Below are 17,280 nucleotides of genomic sequence, written 5' to 3'. Positions count from 1 at the left end.
TAAGTAAAATAATTTACTTTTCTAAAAATATGTTTTGTAACCTGACCATATTTATTTTTATGTTTTTCAACTCCAGTTGTTTAGCCACCTGCTACAGACAGTCATAAAATCTGTTAGTCTTTAAAGAGCCACTGGACTCCTTGTTGTATTTATTGAATCTGTAGATTAGTCTTCAACTTGCTCTTTGTGCTAGGGGAGGATGTTTCTGCCATTGTGAGATTTTGGATTATTCCAGATGGGCCAAATTCTCCTTGCTTCAGCACACTCCCAAGGAAGTCAGTGAGAGTTTTGCCAGAATAAAGACTGAATAAAAGTGAGCAAGGACTTTAGGATTTGGCTCCTCAGGTTGAGAGAGAATACAGCTCTCTGGTTTTAAATGCTCAGCCCTAAGTATGTTTTAATAATAATTGTTTCTGAATTGTGGGGAAAGGAACGAGAGAATCCAGCACTTTCTGGGGCTGACAGAATTTATCAGGGACTTGTGCCTGGGCAGGTGAATTCTTTGCACAGGAGATCAGTGAGAATCCCTTTCTTGTTACTGCAGTTCTGGCTGTAAGGAAGGTGCTTCTGCTTGCTTGACAGCAGCTGAGAAGGAGGGTGGAGATTAGGCAGTTTTTGCAGGGATTGGTTTGGTCAGGTTTCAATGCAAAGCACGTGTGAATAATCCAGTGCTGCTTTTTTGATCTGTCACTGCAAAGTGAGCAGGGAGAATGGGGCAGGTCGGTTGGAAGGGTCTGTGTCTGTCGCTTTTTGATTATAAAACTGAAAAATATGTCATTGCGAAGAACAAGAAGGTGGGAATTCTCTATCGAGTGGTGCAGCTGTCCATCCTGGCTTACCTGGTGGGGTAAGTGCGGTCAGGGACAATCTGTGCATATGATATTATCTGTTACATCCCAATGGAGCTTGGTGCCCTGGCTGTTTTGAGAGACTGTATGTACAGGCTCTATAATGCTTTACCTGCCTGAATATGAATGCTTGAATTTCCTAATCAAAATAGGGATTTTGCGTAATGTAAAAGGCTAATATCTAGATTCCCCCAGTAGAAATACTTAGCTTTTCCTTCCCCCATTACCCTTTAAGATCATCATTAGGTTTAAAAATAGAGCAAATGTTACTATTGCCTTACGATGTATTATTTATATCCTTATTTCAGTATTCTGTAATTATGGTCCCAAGCCACTGTAGCTAACCTCTATTAGAAGCTGAAGCGTTTGTGACTGTTATTGCTGACACTCGGGATGTGCCAGGTGAGGTTTGACCCCGTGTGACTCTATTAAATGCAGAATTCTGGGTGTGATAGTGGCTGTCTGATTGAACTGAGAGCAAAACGGGCCAGTACTGAGTGGCAAATTCCTTTGCTGAGCAAGCCGGAATAGGGGGCAGTGATGGGAATGCGGAGAGAGGTGGCATGCGAGTCGATTCAGAGCAGGACTGGTTGGCATGGTGACGGCTCCCCACTGCTCAGAGAGGATCCAGTCCTGCAACATCCTGAGCATCCTCATCTCTCACTGAACTCAATGCTTCGCTCCTCACAGGCCCTGAATTATCAAGCTCCATTCCCAACAGGCTGATGAATTATTGTAATGCATGTGCTGTTCCTCCTTGATTGTCAGGGGCTTCCCAGAATGATCCAGGATGCTATTTGTAAGAGTCTCCAACCAAAAACACCAGCTTAGCTGTTTGTCCTTTGAGTGCCCTGGCCCCTTCCCCCACCATAACTAAATAAATATAGCAGTGTCACTCTGCCGGTTGGGTTTATTTATAGAAAGGTGCACAGTTGCTGTCTGTATGTACATTAGTTAGCAGAGCAGGGATGGCATCTCAGAAGCCTGGCATGTGTGAGCTGTTAAAGGAGGAAGCCTGTACTCCCTCCTCTGAGAAAAGAGGATACTAAAATGACTTCTGCCTGGGAGACATTGAAAACACGGAGTGAATGGGCTGTTCCCATTGGTGAGTATAGCCCCATGCATCTCTGTAGTACCATATAACTGAATGTGTTTGTTGTTGTGTTAACCCCTTTGCTGCTAGGCTGGGCTTGCATCTCAGGCACAGTGATCAATGGCATTAGTATGATGATTTTATTATTCATCAGTGTGCATTCAGATGAGCAGCCCTGGAGCTCGGGCACATCTGCCCACACTGGATGGATGCCCTGTTACATTCGAATGGGGAACTACAGACCTGCCTCAAACTGGGTCACTGTCAAGTCCACACTGCGAAAAGCATTTTTTCTTGGGAAGACAAGAAAGTTTGAGAATTTGCAGGGGGGTGTGGGGTGGGGGTGGGGAGACTTCTTGGTTTATTCTTAATCTGCCTCTGAAAGCAGGCAGGAGTTAGGCATGTGATGTTGCTCTCCCCAGCCCTCGTGGCAGCTGCTTGCACTTGCTGCATTCAGTGGCATGCTCAGTCCTCCATGCATTCCAAGGGTTCCTACAAACATTGCCTGCTCCCTGCCCAGTGAAACCTGCAGTATAACCTGGTCATTTAGCTTGCCTGAGGTTCTCCCACTGCCCCCCCCCCCATATACATTGTCTTGGTGACTGACAGCTGGCAGGCACCTCATTCACTTCTGCAAGGGCTTTACTTCTCCATTCCCCCCCGAAGAGTTGGATTGTAGTGGCAGTCAGGAAGGGAGGCTAGTTAGGTTCTTGTGTGCAATGAGAGATTGCAAGGCCGAGGGAAGGAGAAATCAGAGGGGACGTGACAGCAGGGGTTCTCAAGCTGGGTCACGACCCTGTTTTAATGGGTTTATCCGGGCTAGTGTTAGACTTGTGGGGCCCAGGACCCAAGCCCTACCACTTGGGGCTGAAGCTGAGCCAAGGGCTGCAGGGCTCAGGTTACAGGCCCCCTGTCTGGGGCAGAAGCCCTGGGCTTCGGCTTTGTCCCCCAGCCCCAGCTTGGGGTGGTGAGGCTTGAGCTTTGGCTTTGGTCCCCTATCCAGGGTGGCCATGCTAAGGAGGGATGCAGGGGTGATCCCTCCTCAGCTGTGCGGATTCAGCTTCCAGTCCCTTGGGTCTCAGGACTCATGTTCGCTACATAGTGGCTTGGTGGGTGGGACTCATGTTCCCAGTCTCTTGAGGAAGGGCTGTGCCACACACAGGGTTGTTCCTCATGCTGGCAGCGTCTGAGCCATCCGAGGTACGTGCCTTGCTCAGAAGATGGCACTGGTGCTGAGGTGACGGCTCCAGGATAATGGGAATATTCCCTGCCCACCTTCCTGGGCTGCATTTCCCTAGCAGTGACCTGCTACAGGGCTGGAATTTTGTGGCAGGTTATAAAATGTGTATTATCTGTGTGATCAGGCAGAGTTCTGGGAGCTGCTTGGGTCTCTCCAGTAAATACATCTGCCAGATGCCAAAAATGACTCTCTCAAAACAAATGTCATCTGTTTTAAGAGTCAGTAAATCCCAGGTATGTAGCAGAGCAGGATGATACTAACAGATAGAGCGAGGGCCTTCAGTCTTCCCTACAGACATCAATGGGAGCTTTGCTTGGGTAAGAATTACCTGGGCTTGGACTATATGTGCTACCAGATACGCAATACCACCCCCTCGATCTGGCTGCGGATGGGAAGCTGAGCTGGGGAGCTGGAGTCCGGAGGCCTGGATTGTATTGCCAGCTCTGCCACTGAGTTAGTGTGATGCTGGACAAGTTGCTTCCCTTCACTTTTCCCCATGGGTAGAATGAGAATAATGATACTCTGACCCCTTGGCAAGTGTTGTGAGATTGACGGATGGAAAGTGCTGCATATTCTGTTAGCCACAGTGTTTTGGGTGCATTGGAAACATTTAGGAGTTGAGGACATTAGGGGATTTGCTGGACAGGTGACTTGCATCAAAGGGTTTAACCTAAATTTGGAGCTGTGGCTGAGAAGAGGTTTGGTATCACTTGTATATTCTGATTTACCCTTGAATTGTGCTTTATCTCAGCACAACCCTTCTCTGTCTAACTTGCCACATTGGCCCATTTGGCTGGCCATCCTGGCTAATGTTGCTGCCTGCTGTGTTGTTCACAGGTGGGTATTTGTCGTCAAGAAAGGCTACCAGGACTCGGACACCTCCATCCAGAGCTCCGTCATCACCAAACTGAAGGGTGTGGCTGTCACCAACACCTCGGAGCTGGGAGAGAGGCTGTGGGACGTCGCCGACTATGTCATTCCCCCACAGGTTTGCACAGCGGCTCTGTTGCTCAGTCCCCTTTGCTTTCTTCCTCACTTTTTTTATCTAGAAAGACTGGGGACTAATTCCTGCTTGGTCGCTATTGGCAACTGGAATGAAGTTGCCAGTCCCTGTAGTGCTGTGAATGCCAAGGAGAGGGGCTTCCAGAGAATCTCAGCTCTGTGCCTCCTTTTAACTCTTTCCAGCAAATGCTCAGCCAGTCTCCTCTCGGCTTCGGATGGATGTCAGGCCAGGGTGCTGAGCCAGCAAAGCATTTAAGCATATGCTTAAATTTATGCAGGTGAGTGGTCCATTGACTTGATTGAGACTGCTCACCTGCTTAAAGTTAAGCACATGCTTAAGCAACATGCTGGATTAGGCTGTACCTGAACAGAGCAGGCATGAGTAAATGCAGTGCCTATCTGAGGGAGAAGCCCAGCCGAGGAGGCGGAGGAATCAGATGATGGTGGCGCTGAGTATGTGAGTTGCTCTAGTTTAACCTTCCTGGCTTCTTGCTCCATTAATTCCAAGTGTCACACATGCCCATTTCCTTGACCAGCTGTACCTGCTGATGTGGGCTGGCCCCTGTCTGAGTGCAACCCTTGTGAGTGCACATACTGGACAAGTGAGGACTGGATTGGGAGCTGTCTGACTTGCACTCCCCAGTGGCCGTTTGCACATCCACTTTTCCTTGCACAGACAGTTTCGCTCTGACACTGAGCTGCTTCACACAGTTCGGCGGAGGGAGGGAGTGGTTTGCTCTGCAAAAAAATCATAAAGCAAAATATGCCGTGGTTGATTCCTTTATCACAAATACTGCAGTAATGTGGCAAGCTGCTGCAGCAGCACCAGTTACTGGATTGTTACTGGAGAATACTGGGAAACTCCCACTGTCATAGCAGCAATGTTTGTGGTGGTGAACCTCTACATGAACACACAGCTTTTTCTATCCCAACTTGTTCAGTCGTCAGATGGCAGCTGTGCATAGAACTTACACAAGAAGGGACTGTACTATGAAAGCAGAGTGAATGGAGCTGGTAAATGCTGCTTCCCTAGATCTCCAGAGCTTTTGGTTTATCCTCTTGATTATGCTTCAAGGTTAATGCATTTCCACTCCCAAATGCCCCAGGTACTGCTGGTGGCTGGCCTCAGTAATAATTGATGCAGCAAAACAGGATGTGATGTTAGAGCCAAATGTATTTTTAAAAGCCAAGTAATGTTCCACTAAATAAAGTGTATTTCATCGGCTAACCATGGACACACAGGTTTCAGAGTAGCAGCCATGTTAGTCTGTTTCCGCAAAAAGAACAGGAGTCTCTAAGGTGCCACAAGTACTTCTGTTCTTTTCATGGACACACAGTGCATCAGAATCCCTCCCTGGTGTGGATATAGAACATCTCTTCCAGCATATTTAGCCAATGCTGTTAATAATACAGAACCAGTATGCTCGTGTCTGTATGTCAGTGCAGCAATTCAAATATATTCTATCCTATATAGGTTCTTATCCCGCGTTCATCACTATAGTATCTGAGCACTTTCCAGTAGTGCATTAAGCAGTGTGACACATGGTTTAGCCTTTCTGTCATCCTCTCTCTACAGGAAGAATTGTATGTGCAGTGGAGCATTTTGTTTTGGTAGCAATTGTTTGTTTGTTTTTAGTGCGTGTTGCTCTGAGTTTATATTGAAGAAGGCAGGTTGGAGACGTGCAGATGGCATTTGGAGCAGGAGGTGGTGAGAATTTGGGATGGTCCTTGGTTCTGGGGGTGTTCATTCCACAGTCTGGGACCAGCCCCTAAAGAAGCACTGTCTCCTGCACAGGTGAGCCTTACCTGTGTGGCGGACAGTTCCATCAGGCCTGAGGCGTGGAGTTGTTGACCACAGTCTTTATCCTGGAGCTTTAGGCTCTTTTATAGGTATTTATTGAGACAGGCCATTGAGCACCTTGAGGGGAAGGACCAAGACCTGGACCCTGACTTGCTGTTCTATAGACACTAGTGTAGATAGAGTGAAAGAGAGTTGGCATTTCTTAAGCACAGAAGGCTTCATGCCCAGGTCTATCTCATTGCTGTAGTTCAGATGAGATGTGACCAGGGTGTGTATAACAGGCCAGGTCATTGCCTGCCAGGATGGAATGGAGTTTCTTCATCACCTGGCATGGAGATGATAGAAGGCATTACTTGCAGATGCTGCTATGTGAGAGATTAGGGCTAGTCTGCACTGGCAATGCTAAAGCGCTGCTGTGGCAGCCTTTAACGTGGCTTGTGTAGTCACGGCAGAGTTCTGGCAGAGAGCTCTGAAACTTGCTACGCTCAGGGATGTGTTTTTTTTTCACGCCCCTGAGCGAGAAAGCTGCAGTGCTGTAAATTGCCAGTGCAGACAAGCCCTTTGTGCCAGTGAGGACTCCAGGACCAGGTGCCTCCTAAACTATGGACTGAATCAGATTAGTGGGAAAGACTGATCAGCTGAAGACGCTACCACCTGAGAAGTGCTAGATAAGAACTAGGTTTTATTATTATAAAACAACACATATGCTGTGATGGTTTCTTATTAGCACTAATGTTTTAAAGCAGATCCTAGGAGTTAAAAAGGGCTTATAAATTTTCTTTTCTTCTTTGTTTCTTTTTTTTTTTTAGGGTGAAAACGTTTTCGTCGTTATGACAAATCTGATTGTGACCCCAAACCAAAGGCAGGACACGTGCCCTGAGGTAGGAAACACTGCCCCCACTTCCTTCNCCCCCAATATGGATACGAATGGACAAAGAGGAAAGTTGAGAAACTTGAATACTTGAGAGGCTATGAACATAGCTGGGAGGCAGGGGTTCTCTCAGGCCTGTACAAGAGTAACCTGACAAGGGAAGAAGTGGATTAGCCCTTGGGGAGGGCAGAATCAGCTGGCTTAATTTTCAGAGGTGCTGAGCACTTTGCATCCTGCATTGAGAATTGCAGGACCTCAGCACCACTGGAAATCAGGCCATAACAGTGTACCGTCATTAGAGAAAGGTAACCTTTTAGCTAAGGGAGAGTGGTCATATGAGGCGATCAAGTGGAGTCCAATTGAAACAATCCTGGGTTTTGTGTAGGGAAGACTCTTGCAGTAATGCCAGAAGAAAGAGCCTGTAGCCAAGGGTGGTCTCAGAGCACTCTCTCGTGGCGTGAGGTAACCCTGCAGGCACCCAGCCTTATGTCCCTCTTTCTTCTTTACAATCATTTACAGTCAGGCCAGAATACTGAAAATAGGATCCCCCTTTGTGAGGTCTTATCTAGTCTTCTCCCACATACAAACTCCTTGAGCCCGTTGGGCCAACAACCCTTCTCCTTCATTCTGGACTCCCCAGCCCTCCTCCTGGCACTTGTGTGCAGATTCAGACAAGCTTCCTCTCCTTTGTTCAGGAGATCCACAGCCTTAAACCAGGTTCCCTCAGCTTTGTAGTTCAGTCCTTTTCTCGCTAGGCAGGCAGAGGGCAGCAGGCCTTCCGCTATGTGTCCATCACACAATGTCAGCTGCCCTCTTCCCCAGGCTTGCCTTGGTTGGCTAGGAGAGAGGGAAGCCTGTCCTCATCCTACACTACAAGAGACAGTACCCTGGGTTTTCTCCAAACTCTACTTATTCCTGAGATCACTTCCTCTCTCCCAACACTTACCTGAACGCTGGTCCCTGCTAACCTTAAAGGGGGCAATTCCCCTGTTACAGGCCCCAACCTGAGAGGTGCTGAACACCCACAGGTCCCACTAACTCCTGCTCAGCACCTTTCAGGATTGGGTCCTAAATTAGGCAAGGAACAGGAGTTATTTCCAGTCCTATCATAAAAGACTCAGAGGAGTCCCAGTTCAGTAGTGCCCAGAGCCTGAGCTGGCTGGGCTACTGTCGGTCATAAACATGCAGAAATGTTTTGCTACATTATTTATCATCTCACCAGCATCCTTACTAACTTTGCCCTATTCTGGGCCAATTTTTGTAGCAAACACCAGCAGTGGTCAACCCATCAGGCAGTTGGGAAAGCCATTGTGTGTTGGTAACAAGCTCTCAGGGCTGAGGCCTAGTTAATGACAGTCATTTCCTCTGGCTGAGCTTCATATCTGTCTGAAGAGGTCATCTGAAATTAAGCACTCTGGAGGCCTGCCAGACAATGGAGTTTAGCTGGGTAAGACAACATTGCCCTCAAGTGGCCAGGCTAGCACAGCATGCAGAGATGGAAGAGGAATAAGAATGTGTCCAATCAAACAGGATGTGTCTGCTCTATTTGAGAGTGAGAAAGTTTTTAGATTAAAGCAAAGGTGGCATTATCCCATCATCTTAATAATAGTTTGCTTCCTCCTGCATGTGTTTAGAGACCTGTGGCAGCCGGGAAGTGCAATCTGGTTTTCTCTCATTTTTCTCTCTCTCACAGTTATTCAGATGCTAGTGATTGGCATGGCATAACAAATAACGTGAGAGAGAGACCCAGGCCTGGGTACATTACAGGTTTGTTACTGCAGGGGTGCTCTTGAGTGCTAGCGTCACACCCATTTGTTAAACTATACATTTCCTCCAGGACAGTGATATTTTTTTATGCTATCCCCATTGCATAAGGGATGCACTCGGTGGCTCTTTGTAAAGGTGACCTAATTTCCCTACTGAAATCATTCTTGTAATCCTCATGGAAGTAGGCCAGAGAGAAAGGATGGGATTTCCTAAAGCTCCTACATGACCTAGGAGAACAAGGGACTCAAATTTCTAAATGACTTGGTATCCAAGGGGTAGCCGTGTTAGTCTGGATCTGTAAAAAGCGACAGAGTCCTGTGGCACCTTAAAGACTAACAGACATCTGTTACTATAACAACAGACATCTGTTAGTCTAGAAGGTGCCACAGGATTCTTTGTCACTTTTTAAACGATGTAGATATTTTTCGAAAGTCTCACCCAATTATTGTGATGAGGAGGAAGAAAAACATAATATTTTACTCCCCTATCAAAAGACTTGTTCGTCCAGCCTGAGTGGATGAGTGAATTTTGGGAGGCTGACATGAGTTCAGGCGTATCCCTTTCACTTCGTTCTTCACCCCCACAATGTAAATCTAAGTGTTTTTGGGGTGGCGGGTACATGAAGTTTTATGTGGAGGAGCGTTGCAGTGAAAGCACATTATGCTTTCTATCACATGCCTTACTTGCTGCAATCATCTGCTTTGCAGAGTACTGGCATTCGAGACGCACTGTGCAGCGAGAACAGGGACTGCCCTGCGGGGGAAGCTGTGATAGCTGGCAATGGTAAGAGATGAGATCACCCCCCTGCACTTCTTGTGCAATGAGCTTGCCTTCTGAGGAAGACAGTTCTCCACTTAAGAACTTAGCTTCAGAAGACGACGGGAGGAGGAGGGAGAGATTTACGGGAGTCCCTGTCAGAATAACTGAGGTGTTCTAAGTCAGGACTGAGGTGTCTTGGCAGAGCTTTATGGGAGTCTCTCAGTGAGTAATGGGATGTAGGTCAGGATTCAGGTGCCTTGGGCGAGCTTGAGAAAGTGGCCATAGAAGTGAACCCAGGACTAGAAGCTGGGGGTCCTGCAGGATGGAGATGCATCAGCAGAGCTGTGGGGAAATCAGGTGCCACACCTGCCCACAGTGCACATGGTCCCAACCAGTGTTCTTAGTCTTCTCTTTTCATGAGCACAAAGCCGACGTAAATTACGGTAATAACGTATTTTACCATTGGTTGACTTGTATCCTACCCTGGGACAGACATTGGTAGCAGCAGCTGGGCAGAGTCAGCTGGCTACAGCACCTAGAGTGGGCCTAACGGGATTCTTGATGCTTGGCATTAAATAGATTGCAGAATCCCCAAGGATCTCCCCGGGGCAGAGACTTCACAGCATGTCTCTGGTTCTCAGTGCAGCAGGCTGGGAGTCTGCCTCAAGAGGAGCTGCCAAAGGCATGTGGCATGAGTAACTGGGTAAAGAGCTGTGGAGGACAGGTGTGCTGGAGTAGTGGCAAGGCCTGGGCAGTGACCTGGCCAGTCAGCAAAACTCTTTGGAGGCCTGGTTGTAGAAAGCGAAGTGGGAAATGATAGAGTGTAAGCTGGTCGGTTCGGGCCTCGTCCCCCTCAGGTGCGGCGGGCAGCCTCCTTCTAGGCAGCGGGACGGGTTCCACGTCGGTCCTGTACTAAAGGGTCACGCAAATGAGGTCTAGGGGCCCTGGCCCTTGGGCAGGGCGGGCAACAAACAGTTCAGGCTCTGCTCCTGGTCACAGGGCTGAGCAAGCAAAGTGTATAGGCCCTGCCCCTTAGGCAGGGCGGGGCACCGAACAGTTCAGGCTCTGGCCCTTTGGGGCAGGGCAGGGCGGTAACAAAGTCTAGGGGCCCTGGCCCTCAGGCAGGGCGGGCACCAAACAGTTCAGGCTCTGGCCCTTTGGGGCAGGGCAGGGCGGTAACAAAGTCTAGGGGCCCTGGCCCTCAGGCAGGGTGGGACACCGAACACTTCAGGCTCTGGCCCTTTGGGGCAGGGCAGGGCGGTAGCAGAATCTAGGGGCCCTGGCCCTTAGGCAGGGCAGGGCACCAAACAGTTCAGGCTCTGGCCCTTTGGGGCAGGAGGGCGGTCACAATCTGGGCCTGGCCTTGGGCAGGGTGGGGCACCAAACAAACCGTAGCACAGCTCAGGGTTCGGGTGAAGGGGAATTCTCCCACCCGGTTACGGTGGCAGGGAACGCAGGCCCACCCACTCCTGCCCCAGCCTGGGGCGCTGTAGCGCGGTCGCCTAAGGGGTCAGCGGGCTCCTGACCGAAAGCACTGACAGGGCGGTCAGCGGGCTCCGGCCGAAACACACGCCAGTAGCTCGGCGTTCTGCAGCCTGGGTGTCGTCAGCCGCCCGGGGTACTTCCAACTTCCCCCTCCCTGGTACTGTCCTCCGTCGCGCAGTCCGGTGGGTCCCGACCATAGGTTCCTGAGACCGGGGGACGCAGGCTCGGCGGCTCCTCGGCCAGTGGGTGCAGGGTAGTTCAGGCTGGGGTCTCAGGATACCGCCGGGCAGGTCGGCAGCGCTCCCTGGATGCTGGGCCGAGGTAGGTCCGGCAGCGCTCCTATGATACTGCCCTGAGTAGGTCCGGCAGCGCTCCTCGGGATAGTGAGCACAGGCAAGCTGGCCGAGCGGGAGTTGCTCCACGTCTGTACTCTTCGGCGTCCTGGGCTCAACTGAGCTCTGGGCCCTGGCTTTTATACTTCCTGTCCCACCCCTTGACTTCCGGGGGGCGGGGACAGGCGGTACTGGCTCCGCCCACAGAGGTGCCTGCTCTGGCTCTTCCCCCTCAGGTGCGGCGGGCAGCCAGGGCGCCTCCTTACATAGAGCATGAGTAATTCTGTCCTTGTGCTTTCCTGCACTTGGTCTGTGCACAGCAGGGAGGGACAAAGGAGGAACACAAGATGAAAATGTATTTGCAACACATGATATCAGGAACACTCCCTTTTTAACAGGAGATGGCAAGATACAGGATGTGTCCATTGCTCTCCCTGGGCACTTCAGAGCACTTGGGACTGTGACCTTGGGTCTGGGCTGTAACCCCACGAGGGGTTGTGGGTTTATTTATTGGGGTGGGGGGTCACTGCATATCCTTGCACATCCTGTTGGCCCTGAGCCATAGATGTTATTGGGACAGTTCCTTCTCCCCTCCTCCCTGTGTGCTGTAAAGGGTGGTTGATGATTCACAGCAGCCCAGCTCTTGCATGCCAAAGTGACCTGGCTTTTCCAAACTGAATCAACTGTCCCAGGAGGCCTATCCTGAGCCGGGCATTATAGCATGGTCTGCAGTGCCCCCCAATAGCACTGAGACTGAGGTCAGCAATTAACAAAGGCTCAAGAGCTCCTTGGAAGAAAGGGAACTGCTGGATGTGCCACGTTGGACTGCTGTTCTCTTGGGAGATGAAAGCAAATATCATGCTGAGCTGCTGGGACTGTCATAGTCCCAGATGTCTCCAGTCAGTAACTAAGAGGGAGCAGCAGTGACTTCACTCTCAACCATCTTTATTTGAAATCATTGACTTGTTTACAGCCCATTTAAACAGAGCTCTGCTAAACCAAATGGATTACAGTCATCCTGCCAAGATACCCTGAGGCTGCTCAGAAAAGCAACAACAGAGCAGTTGTTCAAGCAGGGAGAGAACATTTCACAGCTGGGAGGATTTAGGGTTTCAGTGAAGACAAAGTAAGGTTTAATCTGCCCTAGTGGGCCAGGGAAAAGGGAGGTGCCAGCCTTGAGTGACCTTTTCCATGACCTTGTCTGCACCATAGGGGTCAAGACTGGCCGCTGTTTGAAAGTTGGGAGCAACACCAATGGGACGTGTGAAATATTAGCGTGGTGTCCAGTGGAGAAAAAGTCCAAGATGAAGTATGTTCCCCTTCTTGCACGGTTACTCAGCATGAGTTGCCTGGCTTTTGTCTTATTTTGAAGCATGACTTATGTTTCCTAACAAGCAACTGAAGATAAGTCGCTGGGTTGCATTTGCAGAGATTCCCATTGGCTTGAATGCACAAGGTTAGAAAACATCTGCTACGTTTAAAATATTCAGGGCAGCAGGAAATTCTGCCTGAGGATGCCTTGGGGCCACCTTGCTCTTTCTAAAGATGGGGCCCGTGCTTCTTGCAGGGCATTTTCCAACCCCTGCTATTCCTTGACTCCCTCTAACATTGCCCTTTTCTCAAACTACTCACTGACAAAACACGACAACTGAGGGAGGCTGGCCAGGGGGAAGAGTGTGGAACAGAACTGGTTCTCAATAGGAGCCAAGGGTTTGGGCGCAGCAACCGGCCTTACTCTGTCTTCAGGGGGCATTCTGCAGGATTGGACTTCAATTCTGCTTATTACATGAACATGTCTGTAAAATGTCAAAACAATGGGCAGAAGGACAATGACTGTAAAGCCAAGAGAACTCTGCCCCCTCTCTTTCAGGAAACTGCTTTTAGCGAATGCAGAAAACTTCACTGTTTACATCAAAAACTCGATCCGCTTCTCTAAGTTTAAATTCTCCAAGTAAGTGTCTGCCTGTCTGTTTCTGCCTCTCTCAGGAACCTTTCTTTTGTCAATAATCCAAATGGCTCCTGTGTTTTTCTCCTCAATGCGTGTGGGTGTGTGATCTGAGCACTCCTATCTAGGATGGTGACTGTTTCCTGTTTTGGTAACTGGAGGACAGTATTTGGTTTCTGGCTATGTAGGAGCAGGGAAGGTAATGAAGGATTTGAGCTTAGGGGAAGATTTTCAGTCTGGTGAGAGCTTCCCAGCCAAACAGTGGCTGGATTTAGACTGTCAGTCATGGAACGTAATCTTTGACAGCTGTCTGACTATGTGTATCCAAGCTGTCACTGCACTGACCAATGGGATGAATATAACCCATAATTTCCATCACAGGATTGTTATTAATCTAACTGAATAACAAGCCCATGTATATGAATATTGGGATATTCCCCTCCCACACCTAGAGTAAAACTGGGTTGGCAGGCTACCTAATAGCCTACATGATCTAAACCAGCATGTCCATCAACCAGCAGTGTTCACAGGAAAGGAGAGTGGACTATGTGGGCCTTCATTTAGAAAGAAACCGACTGCCCAGACTGGGGGAAGTTGATGGGGAATTGCGTTTTCACCGGTTCAGTAAAAAATAAGAACATTTTGCAGTTTCACCCCAAATTATTATGCTGTAAAAATGAAATAACCTGGGCAAGTTATGTGGAAAATGCTGATTTTCAATCTTCCACTTGTAAGGATGGATGTGAAGGTAGAAACAGGAAATATTGGCTGTGGCTCTACTTACAGAAATCTCTATCAAAACGAGCATTTTCACATCACCGCTCTGGGTAGCTTCAGTTGTGCATTTCTAGCATATTGTTATGAGAGAGAATGCAAGATAGAATTGCAATGGGTGGCTCTGCTTAAAAACTGAAGGAACAATCCAGGTATGGTTCTGAAAGTCACGGCCTAAATGGATCTTTCTTTAGAGCCTGATCTTGCCATCAGTTCTGCATGGGTATAAGTCTGCCTGTGTGGATCTATTTGCAGGCTCAGGGTTTGTTTGCATCCAAGCACAGCAGGATGCATTCATTGGAGGTGGCTGCAGAGATGCTCACAGGATAATAGGATTTGTGGCAAGAATGCCCTTTCTGTTCTGTTGGATTATTATGATGGGTGTTGAAGAGGAGACTCATCTCTGTGGCCTTGGAAGAGAATCTTCCTATGGCTGTTCTGTAGGGCAGGCAAAGAGAAAGGTCAGACTGGTTCTGTTGTTTCCCATATGCAGGACTAATGTGCTAAACACTGATGATGATTCCTACCTGAAAAACTGCCACTACAGTGCACAGCACCTTTACTGCCCCATATTCCACCTGGGCAAACTTGTGAGCTGGGCTGGGAACAACTTTCAGGACATGGCATCTGAGGTATGAACATTCCTTATTCTCCCATACACCCCACCAGCTAAACAAACATTCCCCTCTGGAAAAGCTGATAATCCTTCTAGTGACCAAAACTCTTCCCTTTCCCCTCCATAAGGACTTCTCATTTCCAGAACTATGGCAGGTCATTGAGCTTTAAAATCAGCTTGTCTCTTGCCTATAATAAGCCCATGGAACTGAAGTATTTCCACCTGCCCAGTTGTGCGTTACATGTCTGGCTGAGCACCCAGGTTTGTTACTGTAGGGCTGCACACGAGTTGCTCACAGGATGTTGTTTTTAAAACGTTGTTGAAATGTCACTTTTGGATCTATGTAAAGAACTCCTGGACCTTGCATGTTAAATGTCACCATCCCTGCCACAGCCAGCTTCAACAGTGTCCCTTGAAGGACAAGGTGGGTGAGGTGATATCTTTTATTGGACCAACTCCTGTTGGTGAAAGGGACATGCTTTTGAGTTACACAGAGCTGTTGTTCAGGTCCCTTGAAGGACTACGTTTAACTATACTCCTTAAAGGGAACGTAGCTTTCATGAATACACCATTGACTGGTGCATCCATCTGTGGAATCCTTTCAAGGCCAAAGAAATACAGACTCTTTTGCTGTTGGTGCTTAGGGTGAAATTCACCCCTGTACAGAGGAGCCAGCACAAGACCTAAGCCCCTCTCAAGTCCCTGCACAATTAGAGTTAAGTGCTGCACAGACCTCATGGTGGCCTTCTGCACAGGGCAGAATTTTACCCTTAGTGGACAAATGTCCTTTTTGGTAAAGTGAACTTAATGAACACCCGAGGCATGAAAATCCTCATTACAACAGAGAGTACAGATGAGTCCTAGGTGGGGTTGGAGTTAGTGTCAGGACAACTCTGAGGAAGCTGTCAGTGAAACTGTCTCCAGATGCCCAGCATGGGAAGAGCCAGGATGCCTGTAGAAAAATATGATTAACTTCAATTGCCTAAGTTTGGCTCATCCTGATCTGAGTATGAGTGGAGGACCAGGGGAGCCTACTTCTCCTTTTTTATCTCCCTCAAGGGACACTTGGCAGAGGAGCAGATGTGATTTAAAAATGAACAAACCAGGACAAGCTACTGAAAACATCTCTCTCTTTCGTTAAGGGTGGTGTGATAGGAATTCAGATTGAATGGGACTGTGATCTTGATAAACCTCCTTCTGAATGCAACCCTCACTATTCTTTTAGCCGTCTGGATAACAAGTTTGCAGAAAAATCCATCTCCTCTGGATACAACTTCAGGTAATCAAAGGCAGTGATGGGACTGGGTACCACTGTGTAACTCTTAGGCACACTGTAACAGTATCAGCTCATAAGTTAAATCAGATTCTGTTCCTAACTATTCCTGGCTAACTATTTCAGCTGCGCCTATGCTGGTTCTCTGGTATACGGCCTTTTAAGATGTTCATCACGGTTTACTTACACACACACACACGCTCTGCAAAGCTAGTACCCTCCACACAGCACAGACACCGAAGTCTTGGTGTATTTGCAGTGATTCCTAATCTAGAATTACAGAGATTGTCTATGAGTTTTGCTGAGTCTTTCGTATTCTGCATTAAGCACTGCTCCTGCATCATCACCCCTACCAGGGTGAGTCAGCCACTAAGAGTGATCCATGGGTTCCAGTCATGACATAGAGCAGGTATAGGGTTTTTACCTTCCAGTTTCCCACTATAATGATAAGGAAATATATGCTGAGGCTGTTACAGTGATTTCAGTGGGCTTGGAGCTACCCAGAAAGACAGGCTTTCCCATTACTCTGGCTAAGGCTAGAAATGAAACATGATGTCAAGAACTGGCTGATACAGAACCCATCCACATGCTCCTCTGAGACCTCAAGTTTAGGACAAGGTCATGCTTGTTAATCAAATATACCCCGGATTTTTAAAGGGAAATATACCTGGGTTTGAACAGAGAGGGTGAATTCAAACTTGTTCTTACCTGAGGGAGGCAGAGGACTGGGTTAAAAATCAATGTTCTTGCATTCTCTGCTTTCTAGATTTGCCAAATATTACCGGGATGCTGAAGGAGTTGAGTACAGGACACTGATAAAAGCCTATGGAATACGCTTTGATGTGATGGTGAATGGCAAGGTGAGAAGCCTAGGCCAGGATATTTCTGGTCCTGGAAGAAGTAAGGATGGACTTTTGTTGTTGGGTAGGTACCACCAGAGTGGGGAAGGGCAGCCCGAGGGTGAAACCATCCCTTTGTTTGGGATGGGGAAGGATTCTTGGCAGGCAATGTTTCATTGGCACTAGCAGGTTGACTTGATACACAAAGGGAAGAAAAGAGCCTGGAATGAAGCTGAAGGGATGCCCTGGGCTGCTCAAAGTAAGATCAGTAGATTAGTCCATATCAGCCTGCAGGATCCTCTCTACACCTCTAATTCTTGTTGAGGAAACTGGTCCATGTGATGTTCAGCAGTGCGAGGACTATGGAAGCTATTATTTGGTTTCCTGTCAATACCCACTGTAGTATGAGAAGTAAAGCTGGAGAAATAGGATCAGCATTCAGGAGAGACCTAGGCCACATCTACACTACGCGATAATATCGAATTAGCTAAAATCGGTTTCATAAAACTGATATTATAAATTCGATTTCACGCGGCCACACTAGGCACAGTAATTCGGCGTTGTGCGTCCATGGTCCGAGGCTAGCGTCGATTTCTGAAGCGTTGCATTGTGGGTAGCTATTCCGTAGCTATCCC

The 17,280-nt window shown here is 48.2% G+C and overlaps 1 protein-coding gene across 4 annotated transcripts in view; it reads left to right on the top strand.

Annotated features, from left to right (window-relative positions):
- The first annotated feature begins 471 nt into the window (after positions 1–471).
- P2RX5 (purinergic receptor P2X 5) overlaps positions 472–17,280 on the top strand; it is a 22,219-nt gene continuing 5,410 nt past the window's right edge. Inside the window, exons 1-9 of one of the 4 annotated variants that reach the window (XR_012657336.1) lie at positions 472–847; positions 4,019–4,169; positions 6,794–6,865; positions 9,330–9,405; positions 12,411–12,507; positions 13,069–13,149; positions 14,411–14,549; positions 15,676–15,812; positions 16,573–16,730. Coding sequence is in view for 3 of the 4 variants with exons in the window: in XM_032785665.2 (XP_032641556.1) it covers positions 711–847; positions 4,019–4,169; positions 6,794–6,865; positions 9,330–9,405; positions 12,411–12,507; positions 13,069–13,149; positions 14,411–14,549; positions 14,883–15,182 (1,053 nt within the window). In the remaining variant the exon portion in view is untranslated. Of the gene's footprint in view, positions 848–1,868; positions 1,954–4,018; positions 4,170–6,793; positions 6,866–9,329; positions 9,406–12,410; positions 12,508–13,068; positions 13,150–14,410; positions 14,550–14,882; positions 15,332–15,675; positions 15,813–16,572; positions 16,731–17,280 lie in introns of those variants that run through there. The other 3 variants (XM_032785651.2, XM_032785659.2, XM_032785665.2) reach the window with 3 other exon arrangements.

Source organism: Chelonoidis abingdonii, chromosome 20 (assembly GCF_003597395.2).
Source record: "Chelonoidis abingdonii isolate Lonesome George chromosome 20, CheloAbing_2.0, whole genome shotgun sequence".
Taxonomy (NCBI): domain Eukaryota; kingdom Metazoa; phylum Chordata; order Testudines; family Testudinidae; genus Chelonoidis; species Chelonoidis abingdonii.
This window is presented reverse-complemented; position numbering and strand designations above follow the sequence as displayed.